We start from the raw sequence: 26,926 nt of genomic DNA on the forward strand, positions 1-26,926 counted from the left end.
CTCGCTGATTAATGCCCTCCTTGCCTGGTCTGTGAGTTTTGGTGGGTGGCCCTCTCTTGGCAGGTTTGTTGTGGTGCCATATTCTTTCCATTTTTTAATAATGGATTTAATGGTACTCCTTGGGATGTTCAAAGTTTCAGATTTTTTTTTAGAACCCAACCCTGATCTGTACTTCTCCACAACTTTGTCCCTGACCTGTTTGGAGCACTCCTTGGTCTTTATAGTGTCACTTGCTTGGTGGTGCCCCTTGCTTAGTGGTGTTGCAGACTCTAGGGCCTTTCAGAACAGGTGTATATATATATATATATATACTGAGATCATGTGACAGATCATGTGACACACAGGTGGACTTTATTTAACTAATTATGTGACTTCTGAAGGTAATTGGTTGCACCAGATCTTATTTAGGGGCTTCATAGCAAAGGGGTTGAATACATATGCAAGCACCACTTTACATTTTTTGAAACAAGTTTTTTTTTTTTTTTTCACATCACCAATTTGGACTATTTTGTGTATGTCCATTACATGAAATCAACATCTATTGAATAACCTCTCTGGGACAGGGTCTGGTTTCCTGAATTTCTGCCTGACTAACATTTCCAAAGTAAACTGTCTGTTACTTAGGCCCAGAATCCAGGATATGCATAGAATTGGTAGGATTGGATAGAAACCTTTTTGAAGTTTCTAAAACTGTTAAAATAATGTCTGAGACTATAACAGAATTGATATGGCAGGCAAAAACCCGAAGAACACCCAACTGGGAAAAAAAATATATATATATTTTTTAGGGCCCAGGCTCTTATACATTTACATTTACATTTAAGTCATTTAGCAGACGCTCTTATCCAGAGCGACTTACAAATTGGTGCATTCACCTTATGATATCCAGTGGAACAACTGGAATGGAAACCTATTGTTTCTATGTAAATCCGTCTCCCAGATTGCAATTCATATGGCTTCCCACTAGATGTCAACAGTCCTTATTCAAGGTTTCAGGCTTGTTTTTTGAAAAACAAGCAAGAATTTGGAGTTTTGGTGAGAAGAGCACCGGAACAATAGACAATCACCCACAACCCACAATGACAAAACAGGCTACCTAAATATGCTTCCCAATCAGAGACAACGACTAACACCTGCCTCTGATTGAGAAGCATATCAGGCCAAACACAGAAACAGACAAACTAGACATACAACATAGAATGCCCACTCAGATCACACCCTGACCAAACAAAACATAAACATACAAAGCAAACTATGTTCAGGGCGTGACGTGGTGGCAGCATCATGCTGTGGGGATGTTTTTCATTGGCAGGGACTAGGAAACTGGTCAGAATTGAAGGAATGGTGGATGCTAAATACAGGGAAATTATTGAGGGAATCCTGCTTCAGTCTTCCAGAGATTTGAGACTGGGATGGAGGTTCACCTTCCAGCAGGACAATGACCCTAAGCATACTGCTGCAACACTCGAGTGGTTTAAGGGGAAACGTTTAAATGTCTTGGAATGGCCTAGTCAAAGCCCAGACCTCAATCCAGTTGAGAATCTGTGGTATGACTTAAAGATTGCTGTACACCAGCGGAACCCATCCAACTTGAAAGTGGCTAGATGTGCCAAGCTACTAGAGACATACCCCTACATAATTACAGACTTGGAGCTGTAAATGCTGCAAACGGTTGCTCTACAAAGTATTGACTTTGGGGAGGTGAATAGTTTTCTGTTTTTTTGTCTTATTTCTTGTTTGTTTCACCCCAAAAAATATTTTGCTTCTTCAAAGTGATAGGCATGTTGTGTGAATCAAATGATACAAACCCCCCAAAAATCTATTTTAATTCCAGGTTGTTAGGCAACAAATTAGGAAAAATGCCAAGCGGGTGAAAACTTTCGCAAGCCACTTCAATAGGTCATACTGTAAGAATACTGTAAAACATTGTGTGAATGTACATTCATTACAATATGTCATTTCATGTCAATGTAATGGTAAAGCATAGTGCATATCCTTCAGACTTACCCTTTTTCTTGGCAAAATGTTCTCATGAACAAAGAGATAGTAGTTATTTTCAGATTGGGGTGACCTAATCTGGCACCCTCTGCAATGGTAAGGCCTCTGTTTAACCCCTGGGTCAATGACAATGGCCCAAACTTCATTAGACACAACAGTTCCCTGCCGTCTGCCTCCCTTTCTCTGATTTCCACCTCTTTGAAGGGGGGCCCATGCACATCACTTTGACCTCTTTGATTGGGCCCATGCCTACCTCTTTGACCTTTTTGATAGGGCCCATGCCCACCTCTCTGACGGGGACCTTGTCCACAAACTCTTTCATTTCTTCCTCCATCGCTGTCTATCCTAACCATTTAGCACAGTTAGATTAAGTGATGGTCAAATGTATTTAAACTAATTAGAAGAGAATCATGTGAAAAGTATTGTGAGCATTGCATTGTGAAAGGCAATTAGTCTCTATGAAAGGTATTTCTAACACTAATTAGGGTTGGTGAAAATGTGTCTTTTAGTTATTCAATTGAAAATGTGCTTAAAGTTTTGAAAAAACAGCCTTTTTGATGATCTGTTTTGAGTGTTGTACTAAGAGTTCTGAAATTTGACCACATACTTGTGAAAATAGTACCAAAGCGATTAAAAAAACTAACACAGGTGTGTGTGTGTGTGTGTGTGTGTGTGTGTGTGTGTGTGTGTGTGTGTGTGTGTGTGTGTGTGTGTGTGTGTGTGTGTGTGTGTGTGTGTGTGTGTGTGTGTGTGTGTGTGTGTGGTATGCTACTTGAGAAACACTGCATGCGTTTCTCATTTTCCAGTCCACTACAGTTGGTAATTTGAGAGCTTTGGCAATCCTCTCATTTCTCACATCTTAGTATCAACTCCTGTAAGTTAGCTACACAGTCCACACACACACACACACACACACACACACACACACACACACACACACACACACACACACACACACGCCTGCATACGTGCCTGTCTGCATTTGTGTATGTGCCTGCCAGCATCTGTGTGTGTGCCTGCCTTCTTGCCTGCGTGTGACACTGCCTCTTCCCATCATTTTTATGGGTATATACAAATAACTATCAATAGAAAACAGGTAAAACGAAATTAAAGTGCAGCTAGTTTGCTATCTTTCCAGCTTCCGTTTGAAGTGATTGTGTTAGCTGTGTTGTTGGCTAGCTCCTCTGAACAAGTGTCTTGACGAGAGAGCACATTTTCTACGCCAGGCGAAATCGCCCGTCATTAGCTCATTGTTATATGGATGTATCCAAATAAATGTCACCAGAAAACAACTTAAACAAACGCAAATGCAGCTACTTTGCTGTTATTCTGGTTGTAGTGTTTGACGTGACTGTAAGTTAGCTGTAGTTGGCTAGCTAGCAAGCAAGGGATAAGAAAGTTGCCAGCCAGTATGGCAACCGAACCAATAGAACGAACGACCAGGCGGCTTGGGTAGCTACCCTAGATCTATGTCGGGACTTGTGTCAGGACCATATCTTGTGGAATATATCCTCCAAACAACGGCTTCTAGGGCATTATCACTTAAATATTTAATTTCGTCATAGGAACAAAATGTATTTGTGCATGAGGCAAATGCAGTGCAACTCCAGTTTCGCCAACAGGTGGAAGATGGTGTCCCCTCTCTCTGGTCAGTTTCACTGGAGGAAAGGAAGGCGAGAGCAGGGACTGTGAGAGGCAGGCCCTCTGCTGCTCCCTCCCTCCGCTGAGACTAATGCTGTATTCAAAATAACTGGGAACTCAAAATCTTCTACTTCTGATTTCAGTGAGTTCAAGACCACTGGTAACTATGAAAAAAAATTGATACGACTGTGAAAAATAGTTAACGGTCATCCAACTCGGACTTCCAAGTTGGCATCTATGGCATCTTTCTAGAGCTCCGACTTTCCGACCTGAAGATCACTGACGTCATGATTTTACCACATTTTTCTTCCAAGTTCCCAGTTGTCTTGAAAGCACCATGACCATCAGATGCAGGCAGCATCAGTCCAGTAAAATAAAAAAGCTAATTTGCTAATTATTTCAATTCATGTTTAGCTGTACCTCTCAAGTGCTACACCAACTTATCTATTTTGTTATCAAAGCTCAAGTTTTGAAATATAAGGCATATAGCCAATATGCTGTGATAATGTATTATGCCAACTGCACAAGCCTCATTCCTACAGAACTTTATTTATTAGGTTAATGTTACATGTTTTTATGTCATGTTAAAAACATAATCTGAGCGGTAAATCTTGGCTTGCTTTTTGACTGTGAAAGTGATGTTTACTCAGAAAGGGTTGGTGACCACTGTGCTACGGCGTTGTCGACGGGGATGGCCGATGGGGATGGGTGTAAGCATCTGCTTTTAATTCCAAAGGTTGCAAGTTCAAATCCAGGGATAGAAAGTTGTTTTGGAGATTTTTGTTTTAATCCTATCCCAAACCTTAACCCTTACCTTAACCATTTTGGAGTTAATTACTAACCTTAAGAATGTGTAGATAATGCCTGAACTTAACCCAAACAGTACAAAGTTAATCAGAGTTAATGCCTAACCTAAAACACTTTTAAATTTGACGTTTGGAACAACTTTGAAATTTGACGTTTGAGAAACATCGATGAACGTCTAATTCTGAAGTCACACTGTGAGAGCTGATAGGGCCACACACCATGACAGCTAATTTGTGTGTGTGTGTGAAAAATTGTCCTATTTGAGTAAAACTAAAAATAATATCAAATTCCTTTTTAAACCAGACAGCACCATTTTGTCTCTTTCTTTTTATTGACGGATAGCCAGGGGCACACACCAACACTCAGACATAATTTACAAACGAAGCATTTCTGTTTAGTGAGTCTGCCAGATCAGATGCAGTAGGGATGTTCTCTTGATAAGTGTGTGAATTGTACAATTTTCCTGTCAAAATGTAACAAGTACTTTTGGGTGTCAGGGAAAACGTATGGAGTAAAAAGTACATTATTTTCTTTCAGAATATAGTGAAGTAAAAGTAAAAGTTGCCAATAATATAAATAGTAAAGTAATGTACAGATACCCCAAAAAATACTTAAGTAGTACTTTAAAGTATTTTTGCTTAAGTACTTTTGACCACTGCCCAAATGCCTTCCCACCAGTACATTAGCATACTTTATATACTGTTACACACACACTTATTACATAGTATTCCATACATAAGTTAAGGCCATGCAACCTGAGTTGAAACCTGAGATAGGTGTACATGTACAGTACATAAACAGATGCATGTGTCATATATGTATGTGGATGTGTCATATATTTATGTGGTGGACACTTGATTTGGTCACATGATATTGTTGTGGTATGTCATAAAATCATGTTACGACCACACATATCAATATTCATTTTTATATATCAATATTTTGCTAAGTCTTGTTAAGTGGATGGGTCTCTAAAGAAGGTGTAAACGGTACAGCCAAATAGTTACTTGCATAGTAGCAAATTCAGAAATAGATCGTGTCAAAATTAAATTAAATACAAGAACAATATCAATAACGATATCAGTGATAGACAAGGTAGTTATATGCATACAAAGTGGCTGAGCAGCAGGATATAAAAAAATTGTAGCATCAACTTATGGCGTGTGTGTTAGGAAAGAGTCATTTGAATAGAGGCACTGCAGATAGTGCTGATGACTGGTCCGTCCGAACTATGCAATAAGAGGGGAATCTATATTCGGAGAGCCTGTTTCGGTCCTGCTTTTGACTTTGGTGCAGGGCATGTGATGTCCATTGCCTCTTCGTTGCAAAACACCCTGATTTTCTTAAAAATATAAGTTTTTCTAGCTGTGTCCAGTCCAGGTGGTGCTTGTATAGGCAGACCGTCTATGGGAGGAAGGATGTCAGCGTTGCGCAGCAGAAACCTGGTCCTGACAGTCTGAACGCTCCTTGGCGACAACAACAACTCCAGAGCATCGAAGCTGTAAAATGGAATAACAAAAAAAATCTGAAGACATTTACAACCCTGCACAACATCAATTCACCTCCCAAGTTTAGATAAGAATAATAACCTCATGCAATGCAATGAAAATGATTTTCACCTGAAGTGCTGGTACTGCCTGACCTGTGGCAGTGGCCTGAAGTACGGAGTCAGGTGTTGTTGCCAGCCACAGCTTTCCACCAGCACTGTACCATCCTACAGTCCAACCAGCTGTGGGATGTTGACCCCTGTCACAGTGCTGTCCTTCACAACACCAGCAATCTCTGAAGTGCTGCTTGATGAGGCCGAAGCACCAGGGGGCAAACTTGGGGGCAAACTTGGTGTGGCCTGTGGTCAGGAAGTGAAGGTCCAGACTGTGGTGGAGTTTGTGCATAGACCACCAGGCACAATACCAGAGCACAAACTTGTTCTTGTTTTGGCCACTGCAGTTATCACAATTCAGGCCAACACGTGTTTTCCCAACTCCGTAGTTGGTGAAGAAATGGTACATGTAGTTGATGACTGTGCTGCTGCCTGTGCTTGCTTGGGCCAGCTCTCTTTTTGATGGGAGGCATTAGACCATTCTCCTTGTATGACAGGTGGAGGAGAGTAAGGCATGTTCTACTGATGCTGAAAGACAAATTCCAGATACAAATATTTTAGCATTAGGCTATAACCTGTTTGGGCTGCAGGGGCAGTATTGAGTAGCCAGATAAAAGATGCCCATTTCAAACGGCCTCGTACTCAATTCTTGCTCGTACAATATGCATATTATTATTACTATTGGATAGAAAACACTCTCTAGTTTCTAAAACCGTTTGAATTATATCTGTGAGTAAAACAGAACTCATTTGGCACAAACTTCCTGACAAGGAAGTGGAAAGTCTGAAAACTATGCTCTGTTCTAGGTCCTGCCTATAAATGGGCATGATACGTATTAGTATACATGCACGTCATACACCTTCCCCTAGATGTCAAGAGGCAGTAAGAGAAGAAATGGAGTGTTTATCTTGGTCTGAGTTGGAATAAATCCTCTTGGAATGACGTGTCACCCATTTCCTGTTTTCAGGAAGGCGCGAGAAGGAACCGGGGATTGCCTTCTGAAAAGCTGTCGTTATAGGCGACTACTATCTCCGGCTTTGATTTTATTTGATACATGTGACAATATCATCGTAAAGTATGTTTTTTCAATATAGTTTTATTAGATTATTGAAATTTATTCGGGACGTTAGGCGTGTTGCGTTGTGTGCCTTTGTTCAGGAAGGAGAGCTTCGCGCCACTTGGCTAGTGCGCTTGCTAATTCAAGAGGGAAAAAGGACGTTCTAAATCCAAACAACGATTGTTCTTGACAAAGGATCTCTTGTACAACATTCTGATGGCAGCTCATCAAAAGTAGGACCCATTTTATGATGCTATTTCATATATCTGTCGAACTGTGTACTATTAGTTTTGCGCCCAGGTTTTGGGCACTCGCTCGCCATAACGTAAGCCTTATGTCGTAATGAAGTTATTTTTAGAATTCTAACACGGCGATTGCATTAAGAACTAGTGTATCTATCATTTCCTATACAACATGTATTTTTTAGTTATGTTTATGAATAGTCATTTGGTCAGAATATGTGTGTCAGAAAAAGTGTCCGAAAAATATCCGGACGTTGTGGGAAAAATATGCTACTTTAGCACAATGTATAACCACTGATTTCAGCTCTAAATATGCACATTTTCGAACAAAACATAAGTGTATGTATAACCTGATGTTATAGGACTGTCATCTGATGAAGCTTATCAAGGTTAGTCAAAAATTATATATATTTTGCTGGTTTGTTACGATCGCTAACCTTTGCTACTGGGGAATGGCTTGTATTTCTGGCTATTGTGGTAAGCTACTATAACGCTATATTGTGTTTTCGCTGTAAAACACTTAATAAATCGGAAATATTGGCTGGAATCACAAGATGCCTGTCTTTCATTTGCTGTACACTATGTATTTTTCAGAAATGTTTTATGATGAGTATTTAGGTATTTGACGTTGGTGTCTGTAATTATTATGGCTGCTTTCGGTGCAATTTCTGATTGTAGCTGCAATGTAAACTATGATTTATACCTGAAATATGCACATTTTTCGAACAAAACATAGATTTATTGAATAACATGTTATAAGACTGTCATCTGATAAAGTTGTTTGTTGGTTAGTTTGGTTGGTTCTTGGTTAGTTAGGTTGGCTTTGTGCATGCTACCTGTGCTGTGAAAAATGTCTGTCCTTTTTTGTATTTGGTGGTGAGCTAACATAAATATAAGTGCTGTTTTCGCTGTAAAACATTTTAAAAATCGGACATGTTGGCTGGATTCACAAGATGTGTACCTTTCATTTGCTGTATTGGACTTGTTAATGTGTGAAAGTTAAATATTTCTAAAACATATATTTTGAATTTCGCGCCCTGCACTTGAAGTGGCTGTTGTCATATTGTGGCCGGCCTCGGGCTTGCAGCCAGAAGAAGATAACTAGCAATGTGAAATGGCATTCTGAGAAAACATAACTAACGTTACACAAAAAAATGAACTATAATCCCAATCCATAAAGTAACGTTACTAGCAATACAAACTGATTGTCATAGCTAAAGTTAACCAAATAAGTTAGACTCAATGTTAACGTTAGCTAGCATCGAACTCCAGCTGGCTAGCTAACAGCAAGCCTTAACTTGCAATTAGAAACATATAATATCTGAAACTGTAGCTAGATTATTACCCGTATACATGGATGAAAGCTTCACGGCAGACTGCAACCAGTTTCATTAAATAAGATGTCCTGTGTCGTTTCCGTTTAGTTTGCACAGTTTCTTACCTATCACCGTCATCAGAAGACTCTACAATGTATTCTTCAATGAAATAGTTTTTACCTAAATCAGGGAATTCCTCATCGTCTGATTCATTTTCAGAGTCAGAGTCAGCATGGCCTGATCGTCCTCCAGCATGGCCCCATCACAACTAGTCCATACATTCAGGGCAGCAATGTTATTGAGAAAAGTAGCAACATATTTGCAGTTCTCCATAGCTAACGTTATATCTTTAGAAAAAACTGTAGGAAGGATTATCTACACATAACGAGCAGCTCAGTTTATAGACACAAGATGCTACACCGCAGAACAATCTGAAACTCCTCTCTCAGCATGTCCATGTCACGTTCCTGACCTGTTTTCTGTTAATTTTGTATGTGTTTAGTTGGTCAGGGCGTGAGTTGGGGTGGGCATTCTATGTTTTGTGTTTCTATGTTTAGGTCAGGTGTAATTAGCCTTATATGGTTCTCAATCAGGGACAGGTATTTGACGTTTCCTCTGATTGAGAACCATATAAAGGTAGGCTGTTCACACTGTTTGTTTGTGGGTGATTGTCTCCTGTGTCTGTATATGTTACCACACGGGACTGTATCGTTTGTTTGTAGTCTGTTCCTGTTCGTGAGTTCTTCGTGTATTTATGTAAGTTCCATGTTCAGGTCTGTCTACGTCGTTTTGTTATTTTGTAGTTTGTTGAAGTGTTTTCGGTTTTCGTTTTTACTTTAATAAACTTCGTTACGTCAAATTATCACGCTGCGCTTTGGTCCAATCCCTACTCCTCCTCTTCGTCCGAAGAGGAGGAGGACAGCCGTTACAGAATCACCCACCAATCTAGGATCAAGCAGCGTGAGAGGAACCAGCAGCAGCGGCCTAAAAACCAGGACTCGTGGACTTGGGAGGAAATATTGTCTGGAAAAGGACCCTGGGCTCAGACAGGGGAATATCGCCGCTCTTTTGAAGAGAGGGAGGCAGCTAAAGCCCAGGAGCGGTGGTATGAGGAGGCAGCAAGGAGACGTGGCTGGAAACCCAAAAAGAAACCCCAAAAATGTATTGGGGGGGGGGGGGCTAAAAGGGAGTGTGGCGAAGTCAGGTAGGAGACCTGCGCCTACTCCCTGTACTTACCGTGGAGAGCGAGAGTACGGGCAGACACCGTGTTACGCAGTAGAGCGCATGGTGTCTCCTGTACGTGTGCATAGCCCGGTGCGGTACATACCAGCTCCTCGTATCGGCCGGGCCAGATTGAGCATTGAGCCAAGTGCCATGAAGCCGGCTCTACATATCTGGCCTCCAGTACGTCTCCTCGGGCCGGCTTACATGGCACCAGCCTTACGCATGGTGTCCCCGGTTCGCCTACATAGCCCGGTGCGGGTTATTCCACCTCCCCGCACTGGTCGGGCGACGGGGAGCATACAACCAGGTAAGGTTGGGCAGGCTCAGTGCTCAAGGGAGCCAGTATGCCTGCACGGTCCGGTATATCCGGCGCCACCTCCCCGCTCCAGCCCAGTACCACCAGTGCCTACACCACGCACCAGGCTTCCAGTGCGTCTCCAGAGCCCTGTTCCTCCTCCACGCACTCTCCCTATGGTGCGTGTCTCCAGCCCAGTAACACCAGTGCCTACACCACGCACCAAGCCTCCTGTGTGTCTCCAGAGCCCTGTACGCACTGTTCCTTCTCCCCGTACTCGCCCTGATGTGCGTGCCCTCAGCCTGGTACCACCAGTGCCGGTACCACGCACCAGGCCTATAGTACGCCTTGAGAGTCCAGTGTGCCCTGTTGTTGTTCCCCGCACTAGCCTGAAGGTGCGTGTCCCGTGTATATGTTACCACACGGGACTGTATCGTTTGTTTGTAGTCTGTTCCTGTTCGTGAGTTCTTCGTGTATTTATGTAAGTTCCATGTTCAGGTCTGTCTACGTCGTTTTGTTATTTTGTAGTTTGTTGAAGTGTTTTCGTTTTTCGTTTTTACTTTAATAAACTTCGTTATGTCAAATGATCACGCTGCGCTTTGGTCCAATCCCTACTCCTCCTCTTCGTCCGAAGAGGAGGAGGACAGCCGTTACAGTCCAGCCCAGTCATTATCTCAGCCAATCATGGCTAGTGGGAAGGTCCCTGTCTTTTTCTTTGGCTAAACCAACTAGGCTCTTAATTTAACACCTTTATTCGTATTTACAGATCAATCAATCAATCAAATATATTTATAAAGCCCTTCTTACATCAGCTGATGTCACAAAGTGCTGTACAGAAACCCAGGGGCGGCAGGACATTGGAATATTTTGGTGTGTACTGTAGTTTGCTCACATGTCTTTTTGTGCAACCATGAGTGTCATTCCATTTGATTTAATCTGTTGTGTTATGCCATTTAAATGTTATATATGATTATGGTCAGTGACTCATGTATGGCCTTGTGTCAATTGAGAACTATTGACTAAATCAGTGGTTCTCAATTCTCTCCCTAGGGACCCCCAGCTGTTCCAGAGATAGCACACCTGATTCAACTTGTCAATTAACACAATAATAACATTGAATCAAATGTATTTATAAAGCCCTTTTTACATCAGCCGATGTCACAGAGAGCTATACAGAAACACAGCCTAAAACTCCAAACAGCAAGCAATGCAGGTGTAGAAGCACGGTGGTTAGGAAAAACTCCCTTGAAAGGCAGGAACATAGGAAGAAACCTAGAGAGGAACCAGGCTATGAGGGGTAGCCAGTCCTCTTCTGGCTGTGCCAGGTGGAGATTATAACAGAACATGGCCAAGATGTTAAAATGTTCATAGATGACCAGCAGGGTAAAATAATAATAATCACAGTGGTTGTAGAGGGTGCAACAGGTCAGCACCGCAGGAGTAAATGTCAGTCGGATTTACATAGCCAATCATTCAGAGTATCTCTACCGCTCCTGCTGTCTCTAGAGAGTAGAAAACAGCAGGTCTGGGACAGGTAGCACGTCCGGTGAACAGGTCAGGGTTCCATAGCTGCAGGCAGAATAGTTGAAACTGGAGCAGCATTCCGACCAGGTGGACTGGGGACAGCAAGGAGTCATCAGCCCAGGTAGTCCTGAGGCATGGTCCTAGGGCTCAGGTCCTCCGAGAGAAGAGAAAGAGAGAGATAGCGAATTAGAGGGAGCATACTTAAATTCACACAGGACACCGGATAAGACATGAGAAATACTCCAGATATAACAGACTGACCCTAGCCCCCTGACACAAACTATTGCAGCATAATTACTGGATGCTGAGACAGGAGGAGTCGGAAGACATTGTGGCCCTGTCCGACTATACCCCCGGACAGGGCCAACCAGGCAGGATATAACCCACTCACTTTGCCAAAGCACAGCCCCCACACCACTAGAGGGAGAGATATCTTCAACCACCAACTTACTACCCTGAGAAAAGGCCAGGTATAGCCCACGAAGATCTCCCCCACGGCATGAACCCGAGGGGCGTGTCAACCCGGACAGGAAGATCACGTCAGACTCAACCCACTCAAGTGACGCACCCCTCCTAGGGACGGCATGGAAGAGCACCAGTAAGCCAGTGACTCAGCCCCGTAATATGGTTAGAGGCAGAGAATCCCAGTGGAGAGAGGGGAACCGGCCAGGCAGAGACAGCAAGTGAGGTTCGTCACTCCAGTGCCTTTCCGTTCACCTTCACACCCCTGGGCCAGACTACACTCAATCATAGGACCTACTGAAGAGCTGAGTCTTCAATAAAGACTTAAAGGTCGAGACCGAGTCTGCGTCTCTCACATGGATAGGCAGACCATTCCATAAAAATTAAGCTATAGGAGAAAGCCCTGCCTCCAGCTGTTTACTTAGAAATTCTAGGGACAATAAGGAGGCCTGCGTCTTGTGACCGTAGCGTACGTGTAGGTATGTATGGCAGGACCAAATGGAAAGATAGGTAGGAGCAAGCCCATGTAATGCTTTGTAGGTTAGCAGTAAAACCTTGAAATCAGCCCTAGTCTTAACAGGAAGCCAGTGTCGGGAGGCTAGCACTGGAGTAATATGATCACATTTTTGGGTTCTAGACAAAATTACACCTATGGAATATTAACAATAATCTGCCTAACCAAAATAAAAATAAAACTGTATGGTTCTTCAAAAGGATCTACCGAGAACCTTTGAGATTCTCCATAAATGTTCTATAAAGAACCATTCAAAAGGGTTCTATATAGCCCCAAAAGGGTTGTAACCATAGCAGAACCCTTTTCTTTGTGCTATATAGAACATTTTTGGAATTATTTTTGATAGAACCGGAAAAAAAGTTATATATAGCACCAAAAAGGGTTCCGCTATGGTTACAAGCAATTTAACCTATATTTAGCACTGTATTTAACCATTGGTTTTGAGTGTGTAGTGTACTGTACAGAGAACAGAGAGTGGAGTGGTGCTGGAGTGTGTCATTGTGTCATTGGCTCTGTCAGCTGTCAGTCATGCTAACTAAGTAGGCTCATGATCATGTTTGAAACCAGTATTAGAAAAAAGGTTACACGTGGAACCATAAGAGTTCTTCTACAGGGTTCTTCTAGAGGGTTGTCCCTTTTTGGTTTTAGGTAGAAGAGTGTAGCAGAGGGATTCCACCAATTTCTCTCATATACTGCACCATTTACTGCAGTTACACATGGTTTACTCACTAACCGACAGACATGCACTCATGCCATAGAGTTACAGGTGAGAAACATCCACATCCATGTTGTACTAGTCAGCATCAGCAGGATATAATTGAATTAGCTAAGCATATTATAGCTGTACTCCACTCCCCCATCTTCTCTGAGTACTCCAGAGATGGGATATCCAGCAGTCCAGCCCATTGTTTGCTCTCCATTGACCTGATTCCAGCGACAGCATTCAAATGTATGAATACCAGCTATATCGCAATTGCAGAGAGATTCTGGCCTATATACAACACGTGTTTCCGACATTCGGAATCTCAATTGCATCTGAATGCCACTCGGCATGCACAGTGCCATTGAACCCAGGCGCAGAAGTTATTTGTCATGTCCAATTTAGAATAAAAATGGAGAACACCTCTGATCATATTACTGGGCTGAGGGGGTGAAGAGGGGAGAGGCAGAGGGGTAAGGGTTGATTGAGAGGACAAGAAGAGGGTGAGAGGGTGGGTAAGGGACACAGGGAGTGAGGGGATGGGATGAAGGGGGTGAGGGGGCAAGAAGCGGTGTGCATTGGGTGAGAGGGTGAGAATAATTGAGGAAAGGAGAGAGACATGGGAGGGGAGAAAGAGGGGGGAAGAGAGCGAGGAGAGTAGAGGAGAGAGGGGAGGAGAGGGCATATTATCGCTTTGTGTCTGCCATCTCTATCTGCTGGATGTAATTAGTGTGCAAAGAGCACAGCAACCAGCTGAGATAGAGAGAGAGCGAGAGAGAGGGGGGGTAAAGAAAGGGTTGAGAGATAGAGAAAGAGGGAGGGAGAGAAACAGAAGGAGAGAAAAATCATTTGTAAAGATGTCAAGAGGGGTTTTAACTAGTTTTAACCTGTGTTATTGATATGGAAAACAATGGATGTATGCTTAACCTTTACTGAATCACTCACAGGAATTCCTGCATGGACTATAATGGTGTACAAACTTTTTTTTTTTTAAATTTTATCCCATTTTCTCCCCAATTTTCGTGGTATCCAATCGCTAGTAATTACTATCTTGTCTCATCGCTACAACTCCCGTACGGGCTCGGGAGAGACGAAGGTCGAAAGCCATGCGTCCTCCGAAGCACAACCCAACCAAGCCGCACTGCTTCTTAACACAGCGCGCCTCCAACCCGGAAGCCAGCCGCACCAATGTGTCGGAGGAAACACCGTGTACCTGGCCCCCTTGGTTAGCGCGCACTGCGCCCGGCCCGCCACAGGAGTCGCTGGAGCGCGATGAGACAAGGATATCCCTACCGGCCAAACCCTCCCTAACCCGGACGACGCTATGCCAATTGTGCGTCGCCCCACGGACCTCCCGGTCGCGGCCGGCTGCGACAGAGCCTGGGCGCGAACCCAGAGACTCTGGTGGCGCAGTTAGCACTGCGATGCAGTGCCCTAGACCACTGCTCCACCCGGGAGGCCGTGTACAAACATTTAACAGAACAACCAAGGTATTAAAAAAAGCCAAACAAGAAAGCAGATAGAATACCCAGCAAACTGGGAACATTACCAGAACATTAGCTAAGATTCCCATTAAGTTATAGTTAGGATTTTATCTAACATGAGGGCTGATAGCCATGAAGTGCTTTGAAAGGCCGGAAACCCTAGACCCACTCCAATTTGCATACCGCTCCAACAGATCCACAGATGACACAATCTCAACCGCACTCCACACTGCCCTTTCCCACCTGGACAAAAGGAACATTGACTACAGCTCAAAGTTCAACACCATAGTGCCCACAAAGCTCACCACTAAGCTAAGGACTCTGGAACTAAACACCTCCCTCTGCAACTGGATCCTGGACTTCCTAACGGGCCGTCCCCAGCTGCATACGGCCCAGTCCATCACCAAGCTTCCTGATATACAGGACCTACTGTATATACTAGGCGGTGTCAGAGGAAAGCACCAAAAATTGTCAAAGACCCCAGTCACCCAAGTCATAGACTGTTCTCTTTGCTACCACACGGCAATCGCTACCGGAGCACCAAGTCTAGGACCAAAAGGCTCCTTAACAGCTTCTACCCCCAAGGGTAGAGACAGGATTGTGTCGAGGCCAAGAACACAGTGGCCTCCAACATTCTAAAATTGAAGAAGGACAACCATCTCTGCAGCACTCCACCAATCAGGCCTTTATGTTAGAGTGGCCAGACAGAAGCCACTCCTCAGTAAAAGGCACATAATAGCCCGCTTCGAGTTTGCCAAAAGGCACATAAAGGACTCTCAGACCATGAGAAACCAGATTCTCTGGTCTAATGAAACCAAGATTGAACTCTTTGGCCTGAATTGTCACGTCTGGAGGAAACCTGGCACCATCCTTACAGTGAAGCATGGTGGTGGCAGCATTATGCTTTTTGGGATGTTTTAAGTGGTAGGGACTGGGAGACTAGTCAGGATAGAGGCAAAGATGAACAGAGCAAAGTAGAGAGATCCTTGATTAAAACCTACTCCAGAACGCTCAGGACCTCAGACTTGGGCCTTGGTTCACCTTCCAACAGAACAACGACCCTAAGCACACAACCAAGACAACACTGGAGTGGCTTCGGGACAAGTCTCTGAATGTCCTTAAGTGGTCCAGCCAGAGCCCAGACTTAAACCCGATCGAACATGTATGGAGAGACAGTGGAAATAACTCTGCAGTAACGCTCCCCATCCAACCTGACAGAGCTTGAGAGGCTCTGCAGAGAAGAATGGGAGAAACTCCCGAAATACAGGTGTCCCAAGCTTGTAGCATCATACCCAAGAAGACTCAAAGCTCTAATCGCTGCCAAAGGTGCTTCAACAAAGTACTGAGTAAAGGGTCTGAATACTTATGTAAATGTGATATTTCAGTTATTTATTTTTTATGAATTTGCCAACATTTCTAAAAACCTGTTTTTCTTTTGTCATTATAGGGTATTGTGTGTAGATTGAAGAGGGAAAAAAACTATTTAATCAATTTTAGAATAAGCTTTTAACGTAACAAAATTTTGAAAAAGTAAAGGGGTCAGAATCATTTCCAAATGAAGAAGTTATATTCTTGAAGAATCAATGGGTATTATTCATTCCAAAAATGTAAGTAGCAACTACAGATTCTTTCCACTTTAACGGAATGTCCTGTGCAACCTAACTTAAACATTGTATGAATGTCATCACAAATTATCATATTTTTTGTTTTGGGAACCTATCTCTTGTAATGTACCCACACTGTTCCCACAACTTAATTAAATGTTAAGGGAACCTTTCTAAACGCAGAAAGGTTGTTATGTCAACATTCTTGCAACATCAAAGGAATGTTTTGTGCACTCTGATATAAATGTCAGCAAAACTGGACAGTTTTAGTGTTTTGGGAACCTTGTCATGTACCCACAATGTTCCCACAATCGAAAGAAACATTCTGGATACCTATAAAGAACAGACTGTGTTCTGGGAACAGGGCTGGACCATTAGGTAGGATTAGGCGGCCGTCTATGGAAGCAGATTGACGAGGGCGGCATTTTCTGAGCTAAAGTGAATAAGACGCACCTCCAATAACACAAAACCTCACATAATTATTGCCAAAAACAATGACAATTTCTCTCAACCAGTGGCATATGGGCTTTGTAAGTGAGTGCCCTATGATAAGCAGTGCCCACTTTGTAAAAGACAGGGAGGCAAAATATTTATATTTTCAATTCCCAGCACGCCTCTGCAGGGTGCTGTTGGAGAGACGCATCGCTGCACCGCTCCACCAACGTTCCGTAACAAAAAAAAAATCTAGCATAAAACATGTAGCAGAAATAGCATATGATAGAAAGAGTGTGGCCTTTTCTGTAGCCTACAGGCTGGAGATAAAATGTATGTCAATGTAATGAGACAGAAATGTTTTACATGATGCAGGTCTCTCCGATCAAATAGCCTAACGTAAATGGCTCCCAATCAAATAAGAAATGTGCTGACATGTTAACAAACATACAACATATTCTAAAAACAGGACAGGTCAAAGTAAAATGGACAATATGGAATGGAAAATCAGGCAACTCACAACTGCTGTCCAGTAGTTTCATCCCGTGGGCTAAATTGTCATGATCAGTGGTTTCAAGTTTGTATTTGTACATTTTTTAAGAGCTGATCATAGCAAAAAGAAAATACTTCTGCATTTCCCGCTGTGTAAGCACATTACAAATAGGCTCAGGATAACTCCTCCTGATAAAGTTGAGAGGCTGCTATTCAGAGATTAAATAGCTAAATTGATTAGTCACAGGAATCAGGACTAATAAAGCCAATGCAATGGCCTGTTTTACAAATGGTGGGCCTACCACATGGATGGGCATTCATAACATTCCATTGCGGGCCGACATGGTAGGCTACACCCCGGTAAACACGGACCGACGTGTTTCGGAAGTCTTTATTTTTACATTTCATGGGGAACTGTAAGCCAGGGATGAGAAACTCCAGTCCTCAGTAAGTCCTCAGTAAGCACGGACCAACGCTAACGCCTTTTGGACGTATTTTTTTGGTGCAGTCCAGACCAGCCTTTATTTCCACGGACGTAGTTTTTTGGTCCGGACCAAATCTAAACCAATCATAGACGTCTATAAATGACATATTTTCAACTTTCATTCAGAACCGAAAATGAACCTAACTTCAACGTCTGGAAAAATATGTATTTTAGACGTCATTTCAATGTCATTTTGCTTACCGGGACTATTCTTGTAGGGGCGGCAATTTCTTGTCTCGCCTAGGGGCGGCAGAAATTCCAGGACCGGCCCTGTCTGGGAACATTGTTGAATGTTGTTGAAGGTGAATGCTTTTTAGAATCATAGAATCATCCACACAACTGGGTAGTTTTTGTGCTTTGGGAATATATATTTTGTGATGTCCCCACAATGTTCTCACCAAACTGTTCCCACAACCTAATGAAACAATCTGCGAACCTTTAAAGAGAGATTAAATGTTATTTGTTGTGCTGGTGAATGAGGACCCAAAAGCGACGTAATAGTAACAGAGTCTTTATTCCAGTAATAAACAAATAATGATTCTCCTGGATATTATCAATGGTCAATCCAAAACAGGAACTGAAATCCTCTCGTCAATAGAGAGGAACGACTGGAGACGCGACCACAGACTGCAGGTCGCTTCAGGAAGGCACTGGCCGTAGCTGACATAGACACCTGCTCACACGCAGCATCTGAAGAAGGCAAAGAACACGACAGGGCGGAACAAGGACACAGGAACAGCAAACAAACAAGAATCCGACAAGGACAGAAGCGGAAAACAGAGGGAGAAATAGGGACTCTAATCAGAGGGCAAAATAGGGGACAGGTGTGAAAGAGTAAATGAGGTCGTTAGGAGAATGAGAAACAGCTGGGAGCAGGAACGGAACGATAGAGAGAGAGAAAGAGGGAAAGAACCTAATAAGACCAGCAGAGGGAAGCACAGGGACAAGACATGATGAAAGACAAAACATGACAGTACCCCCCCACTCACCGAGCGCCTCCTGGCGCACTCGAGGAGGAACCCTGGCGGCAACGAAGGAAATCATCAATCAACGAACGGTCCAGCACGTCCCGAGATGGAACCCAACTCCTCTCCTCAGGACCGTAACCCTCCCAATCCACTAAGTACTGGTGACCACGTCCCCGAGAACGCATGTCCATGATCTTTCGTACCTTGTAAATAGGAGCGCCCTCGACAAGGACGGGGGGGGGGGGGGGGGAAGACGAACGGGGGCGCGAAGAAAAGGCTTGACACAAGAGACATGGAAGACAGGGTGGACGCGACGAAGATGTCGCGGAAGAAGCAGTCGCACAGCGACAGGATTGACGACCTGAGAGACACGGAACGGACCAATGAACCGCGGAGTCAACTTGCGAGAAGCTGTCGTAAGGGGAAGGTTACGAGTGGAAAGCCACACTCTCTGACCGCGACAATACCTAGGACTCCTAATCCTACGTCTATTGGCGGCTCTCACAGTCTGCGCCCTGTAACGGCAAAGTGCAGACCTGACCCTCCTCCAGGTGCGCTCACAACGTTGGACAAAAGCCTGAGCGGAGGGAACGCTGGACTCGGCGAGCTGGGACGAGAACAGAGGAGGCTGGTACCCAAGACTACTCTGAAACGGAGATAGCCCGGTAGCAGACGAAGGAAGCGAGTTGTGAGCGTACTCAGCCCAGGGGAGCTGTTCTGCCCAAGACGCAGGGTTTCGAAACGAAAGGCTGCGTAATATGCGACCAATCGACTGATTGGCCCTTTCTGCTTGACCGTTAGACTGGGGATGAAACCCGGAAGAGAGACTGACAGAAGCACCAATCAAACGACAGAACTCCCTCCAAAACTGTGACGTGAATTGCGGACCTCTGTCTGAAACGGCGTCTAACGGGAGGCCATGAATTCTGAACACATTCTCAATGATGATTTGTGCCGTCTCCTTAGCGGAAGGAAGCTTAGCGAGGGGAATGAAATGTGCCGCCTTAGAGAACCTATCGATAACCGTAAGAATCACAGTCTTCCCCGCAGACGAAGGCAGACCGGTAATAAAGTCTAAGGCGATGTGAGACCATGGTCGAGAAGGAATGGGAAGCGGTCTGAGACGACCGGCAGGAGGAGAGTTACCTGACTTAGTCTGCGCGCAGTCCGAACAAGCAGCCACGAAACGGCGCGTGTCCCGCTCCTGAGTAGGCCACCAAAACCGCTGGCGAATAGAAGCAAGCGTACCCCGAACGCCGGGATGGCCAGCTAACTTGGCAGAGTGAGCCCACTGAAGAACAGCCAGACGAGTAGAGACAGGAACGAACAGAAGGTTACTAGGACAAGCGCGCGGCGACGCAGTGTGAGTGAGTGCTTGCTTTACCTGTCTCTCAATTCCCCAGACAGTCAACCCGACAACACGCCCTTCAGGGAGAATCCCCTCGGGGTCGGTAGAAGCCACAGAAGAACTAAAGAGACGGGATAAGGCATCAGGCTTGGTGTTCTTATTTCCCGGACGATAGGAAATCACGAACTCGAAACGAGCGAAAAACAACGCCCAACGAGCCTGACGTGCATTAAGTCGTTTGGCAGAACGGATGTACTCAAGGTTCTTATGGTCAGTCCAAACGACAAAAGGAACGGTCGCCCCCTCCAACCACTGTCGCCATTCGCCTATGGCTAAGCGGATGGCGAGCAGTTCGCGGTTACCCACATCATAGTTGCGTTCCGATGGCGACAGGCGATGAGAAAAGTAAGCGCAAGGATGGACCTTATCGTCAGACTGGAAGCGCTGAGACAGAATGGCTCCCACGCCCACCTCTGAAGCGTCAACCTCGACAATGAATTGTTTAGTGACGTCAGGAGTAACAAGGATAGGGGCGGATGTAAAACGCTTCTTGAGGAGATCAAAAGCTCCCTGGGCGGAACCGGACCACTTAAAGCAAGTCTTGACAGAAGTCAGAGCTGTGAGAGGGGCAGCCACTTGACCGAAATTACGAATGAAACGCCGATAGAAATTAGCGAAACCGAGAAAGCGCTGCAACTCGACACGTGACTTAGGAACGGGCCAATCGCTGACAGCCTGGACCTTAGCGGGATCCATCTGAATGCCTTCAGCGGAAATAACAGAACCGAGAAATGTGACAGAGGAGACATGAAAGGCGCACTTCTCAGCCTTCACGTAGAGACAATTCTCTAAAAGGCGCTGGAGTACACGTCGAACGTGCTGAACATGAATCTCGAGTGACGGTGAAAAAATCAGGATATCGTCAAGGTAAACGAAAACAAAAATGTTCAGCATGTCTCTCAGTACATCATTAACTAATGCCTGAAAGACAGCTGGAGCATTAGCGAGACCGAACGGCAGAACCCGGTATTCAAAATGCCCTAACGGAGTATTAAACGCCGTTTTCCACTCGTCCCCCTCTCTGATGCGTACGAGATGGTAAGCGTTACGAAGGTCCAACTTAGTAAAGAACCTGGCTCCCTGCAAAATCTCGAAGGCCGACGACATAAGGGGAAGCGGATAACGATTCTTAACCGTTATGTCATTCAGCCCTCGATAATCCACGCAGGGGCGCAGAGTACCGTCCTTCTTCTTAACAAAGAAAAATCCCGCTCCGGCGGGAGAGGAAGAAGGCACCACGGTACCGGCGTTGAGAGAAACAGACAGATAATCCTCGAGAGCCTTACGTTCGGGAGCCGACAGAGAGTATAGTCTACCCCGAGGGGGAGTGGTCCCCGGAAGGAGATCAATACAACAATCATACGACCGGTGAGGAGGAAGGGAGCTGGCTCTGGACCGACTGAAGACCGTGCGCAGATCATGATATTCCTCCGGCACTCCTGTCAAATCACCAGGTTCCTCCTGAGTAGAGGGGACAGAAGACACAGGAGGGATAGCAGACATTAAACACTTCACATGACAAGAAACGTTCCAGGATAGGATAGAATTACTAGACCAATCAATAGAAGGATTATGACATACTAGCCAGGGATGACCCAAAACAACAGGTGTAAAAGGTGAACGAAAAATCAAAAAGGAAATGGTCTCACTGTGGTTACCAGATACTGTGAGGGTTAAAGGTAGTGTCTCACATCTGATACTGGGGAGAAGACTACCATCTAAGGCGAACATGGGCGTGGGCTTCCCTAACTGTCTGAGAGGAATGTCATGTTTCCGAGCCCATGCTTCGTCCATAAAACAACCCTCAGCCCCAGAGTCTATCAAGGCACTGCAGGAAGCAGCTGAACCGGTCCAGCGTAGATGGACCGACAAGGTAGTACAGGATCTTGATGGAGAGACAGGAGTAGTAGCGCTCACCAGTAGCCCTCCGCTTACTGATGAGCTCTGGCTTTTACTGGACATGACATGACAAAATGTCCCGCAGAACCGCAATAGAGGCAAAGGCGGTTGGTGATTCTCCGTTCCCTCTCCTTAGTCGAGATGCGAATACCTCCCAGCTGCATGGGCTCAGTCTCTGAGCCGGTGGGAGGAGATGGTTGAGATGCGGAGAGGGGAAACACCGTTAACGCGAGCTCTCTTCCACGAGCTCGGTGACGAAGATCTACCCGTCGTTCTATGCGGATGGCGAGTGCAATCAAAGAGTCCACGCTGGAAGGAACCTCCCGGGAGAGAATCTCATCCTTAACCTCAGCGTGAAGTCCCTCCAGAAAACGAGCGAGCAACGCCGGCTCGTTCCAGTCACTGGAGGCAGCAAGAGTGCGAAACTCTATAGAGTAATCCGTTATGGATCGATCACCTTGACATAGGGAAGCCAGGGCCCTGGAAGCCTCCTTCCCAAAAACTGAACGATCAAAAACCCGTATCATCTCCTCTTTAAAGTTCTGATAATCGTTAGAACACTCAGCCCTTGCCTCCCAGATAGCTGTGCCCCACTCCCGAGCCCGACCAGTAAGGAGTGATATGACGTAAGCGATCCGAGCTCTCTCTCTTGAGTACGTGTTGGGCTGGAGAGAGAACACAATATCACACTGGGTGAGAAAGGAGCGACACTCAGTGGGCTGCCCAGAGTAACATGGTGGGTTATTAACCCTAGGTTCCGGAGACTCGGAAGACCAGGAAGTAGCTGGTGGCACGAGATGAAGACTCTGAAACTGTCCAGAGAGATCGGAAACCTGAGCGGCCAGGGTCTCCACGGCATGACGAGCAGCAAACAATTCCTGCTCGTGTCTGCCGAGCATTGCTCCCTGGAACTCGACGGCAGTGTTGAGAGAATCCATAGTCGCTGGGTCCATCTTGGTCGGATTCTTCTGTTGTGCTGGTGAATGAGGACCCAAAAGCGACGTAATAGTAACAGAGTCTTTATTCCAGTAATAAACAAATAATGATTCTCCTGGATATTATCAATGGTCAATCCAAAACAGGAACTGAAATCCTCTCGTCAATAGAGAGGAACGACTGGAGACGCGACCACAGACTGCAGGTCGCTTCAGGAAGGCACTGGCCGTAGCTGACATAGACACCTGCTCACACGCAGCATCTGAAGAAGGCAAAGAACACGACAGGGCGGAACAAGGACACAGGAACAGCAAACATCAAACAAGAATCCGACAAGGACAGAAGCGGAAAACAGAGGGAGAAATAGGGACTCTAATCAGAGGGCAAAATAGGGGACAGGTGTGAAAGAGTAAATGAGGTCGTTAGGAGAATGAGAAACAGCTGGGAGCAGGAACGGAACGATAGAGAGAGAGAAAGAGGGAAAGAACCTAATAAGACCAGCAGAGGGAAGCACAGGGACAAGACATGATGAAAGACAAAACATGACATTATTTCCAGGAACATTCTTGCAACATCAGGCAAATGTTTTATACAAATATTCTATAATCATCAGCACGACTGGAGAGTTTTTGTGTTATGAAAACTTTCACAGGTTTGCTAATTAGTATTAAAAAGAGGGAGATTGGATAGTATGGAAGGAGGATGGGCAGAGAAGGCAGGCGGATAAGTGCAATAATTCATTTCCAGTGTGAACGAGAGAGCTAGAGAGAAAGATAGAGACACAGTTTGTGGAAGATAGAGATACACACACACTGAAATTGTTCTAGTGGATTGAAAGCTGTCAACACACAATGCTATGAGTCCCAAATAAGCACCCTATTCCCTACATAGTGCACTACTTTTGAACATTTAGCAGATACTTTTAGCCAAAGTGACTTACAGTAGAGCATGCGTACATTTCCATATGGAATCAAACCCACAACCATAGTGTTGTAAGCGCCATGCTTTACCAACTGACGCACACAGGACCATGGAAGAAATTAAGAGGCTGATGGAGGAAGTAGAGGTGAAGAGCAGAGAGCAGACTGACAAATTAGATACAAAGATGCAGGTGGACAGAGGTCAGAGGGGAGCCCTGGACTGGTAGAGAGATAGTGCTATAGCATGGGCCAGCCACTGTATTATATAAGACACTCCGTCACACACACATTTCATACACACACACACACACACACACACACACACACACACACAACTGACACACGCACACACACACACACACACACACACACACACACACACAACTGACACACGCACACACACACACACACACACACACACACACACACACACACACACACACAGAGAAACACTTCATAGAGCACCTCCACCTGTCCTACTAGTCCTACGGATACCTCTACCCAATAGGCATGTTTAATAATTTACCTGATGAGGATCACTGACTCTCTCTCTCCTCTTTCTCCCATCACTTCCCTCCTCTGTCTCACCCTCTACATTAATCTCCTTCTCTCTCTCCCTCCCTCTCCCCCTCTCCTTTCCCTCTTTCCGCCTCTCCTCTCATTCCTCCAGGCAACACCAACAGCATCTTTGCTCTGGCCTACATCAGTGGCTCTTTGACGGTGAATGGACAGCTGGACAGAGAGAACCCCCTCTACTCATCCGGATTCACTCTAACCGTCAAGGTCTGTCCGTCTGTGTCTGTGTTTGTGTTTAGGCCTGGGAGTAATGAGAGACATAAACTGAGCATATATAGCTACACTACCAACTCTACATTTTATTTAGTTGTAAACCCTCACAGTTACATACAGTACATACATTCTGAATACAGTATGCTGGTACAGTATAGAATACATCATCAATACTTAATTCAAGGCATTGGGAGGTGAGGTATAATCTTCCAGGTGTGCATTTCATCACCCCAACCTGAGGCATGTTATGACAGAGAACAGCTAGTCTTCCTTGGGAACAACCTGGGATGATGAAGGAATAGAAGATGTTCTTATCAATTTCAGAGTGTGGAACAGATGGAGGGATTTCTGGTAAAAGGCCAGTTTTGTCAGAGTGAATGTTGAGGCTAGTTGATGACTGCTTTCTACCAGAAACTGTAGCCTGCTTTAGACTCACAAATAGATAGATGATCTGTACAAAAAGATTCAGGATCAGACAAACTGAAAGATGTTTTTGTGTTTCGAACTCTGTTTCGAACACGTGTTTGTTAGAGATGAGTATTTGAAATTATTTCACTATAAAATAATCTAATATTTTTTTGGGGGGGATATCCGAATATTAAAAAATAAATAATAATACTCTATTCGCTTTACCAATCAGAATGATGCTAAATGCCACAACATCAGACAGAGAGAGTGCAGTTGTTTTCAGGGTGCTATAGCGGTAGCGTTTGGCTAACAGTAGCCTAGGCTAATAGAGAAGTCTAATGTTCGCCATCATAGAACTGATTCTGTTTCAAAAAAGGTTTTCTGGGTAGTGTTTTGCATTGATCTCTCAGGTCTTGTGGACCCTCTGTTGGTGCATGCCTGTAGGGTAATCACTATTTGAAGTGGGGAAAATAGAATACTGTTGTCAGGGCTGACCGGAGGGCTAAATGTGCTAGCAATGATAGTAAAATGCCTTTTCATGTGAAACGCAACTCATAGCCCATGAAAGAAAAAGAAAATAAAGCAATCACTTTGTTCATCCTCAGAACTGTAGGCTATAGTGAACAATGCACTCGGGAGCAGCGGTCTAAGGCATTACTACAGTCCATGGTTTGAATCCAGGCTGAATCACATCTGGACGTGATTGGGAGTCCTATAGGCCAGTACACAATTGGCCCAGCGTTGTCTGGGTTTGGCCGGGGTAGGCCGTCATTGTAAATAAGAATTTGTTCTTAACTGACTGTACCTCAATGCGCCGCACATAAACACAACATTCTAAAGTTTGTTGTTTTATTAATTTAAGGATTTCAAATGTCATGGTATAGGTAACTCCTGTAACATAACGTGTCTTAATATGGCGTTGAGCCACCACGAGCCAGAACAGCTTCAATGCACCTTGGCATGGATTCTGCAAGTGTCTAGAACTCTATTGGGGGGGTGTGACACCATTCTTCCATGAGAAATTCCATCATTTGGTGTTTTGTTGATAGTGGTGGAAAACACTGTCTCAGGCGCCGCTCCAGAATCTCCCATAAGTGTTCAATTGGGTTGCGATCTGGTGACTGAGATGGCAATAGTATATCATTTACATCATTTTCATGCTCATCAAACCATTCAGTGACCACTCGTGTCCTGTGGATGGTCGGCATTTTCATCCTATGGGGGCATAGCCATGGTAGGTAACACAATGGCCTGCCCAGCATTTTTATTCATGACCCTAAGCATGATGGGATGTTAATTGCTTAATTAACTCAGGAACCACACCTGTGTGGAAGCACTTGCTTTTAATTTACTTTTTATCCCTCATTTACTTAAGTAACCATTATTTTGGCTGTTACCTGTATATCCGTGTATGTAACAATGTAACATTTCATTTTTACTTTAAATAGGCCTACAAAAAAAATGGTACTCTCACAAGTTTTTGAATACTAACGTCCGTTCAGATATCCGTGCCCATTCCTTGTTTGTTTGTTTGTTTGTTTGTTTGTTTGTGTGTGATTGTGAGTGACCATAAAGGGTTATTCAGCTTATCCATTTAGAAGAACACTTTATATGGTTCCGGATATAACCTTTTCATCCATCAACAAACCCTTTAGAAGCCTTTTTCTAAGAGCGTTGGTATTATGATGAGAGCAGGGAATTCCATTAAATCTTTTTTGATAA

At 44.5% G+C, this 26,926-nt stretch overlaps 1 protein-coding gene across 1 annotated transcript in view; it reads left to right on the forward strand.

Annotated features, from left to right (window-relative positions):
* Window positions 1-26,926, forward strand: part of LOC120046433 (cadherin-23-like) — a 569,127-nt gene that overhangs the window by 261,505 nt on the left and 280,696 nt on the right. Inside the window, exon 10 of the mRNA XM_038991662.1 lies at window positions 24,678-24,790. Coding sequence (XP_038847590.1) covers window positions 24,678-24,790 — 113 coding nt within the window. The remainder of the gene's footprint in view (window positions 1-24,677; window positions 24,791-26,926) is intronic.

This window comes from Salvelinus namaycush, chromosome 4 (genome assembly GCF_016432855.1).
Source record: "Salvelinus namaycush isolate Seneca chromosome 4, SaNama_1.0, whole genome shotgun sequence".
NCBI classification, from domain to species: domain Eukaryota; kingdom Metazoa; phylum Chordata; class Actinopteri; order Salmoniformes; family Salmonidae; genus Salvelinus; species Salvelinus namaycush.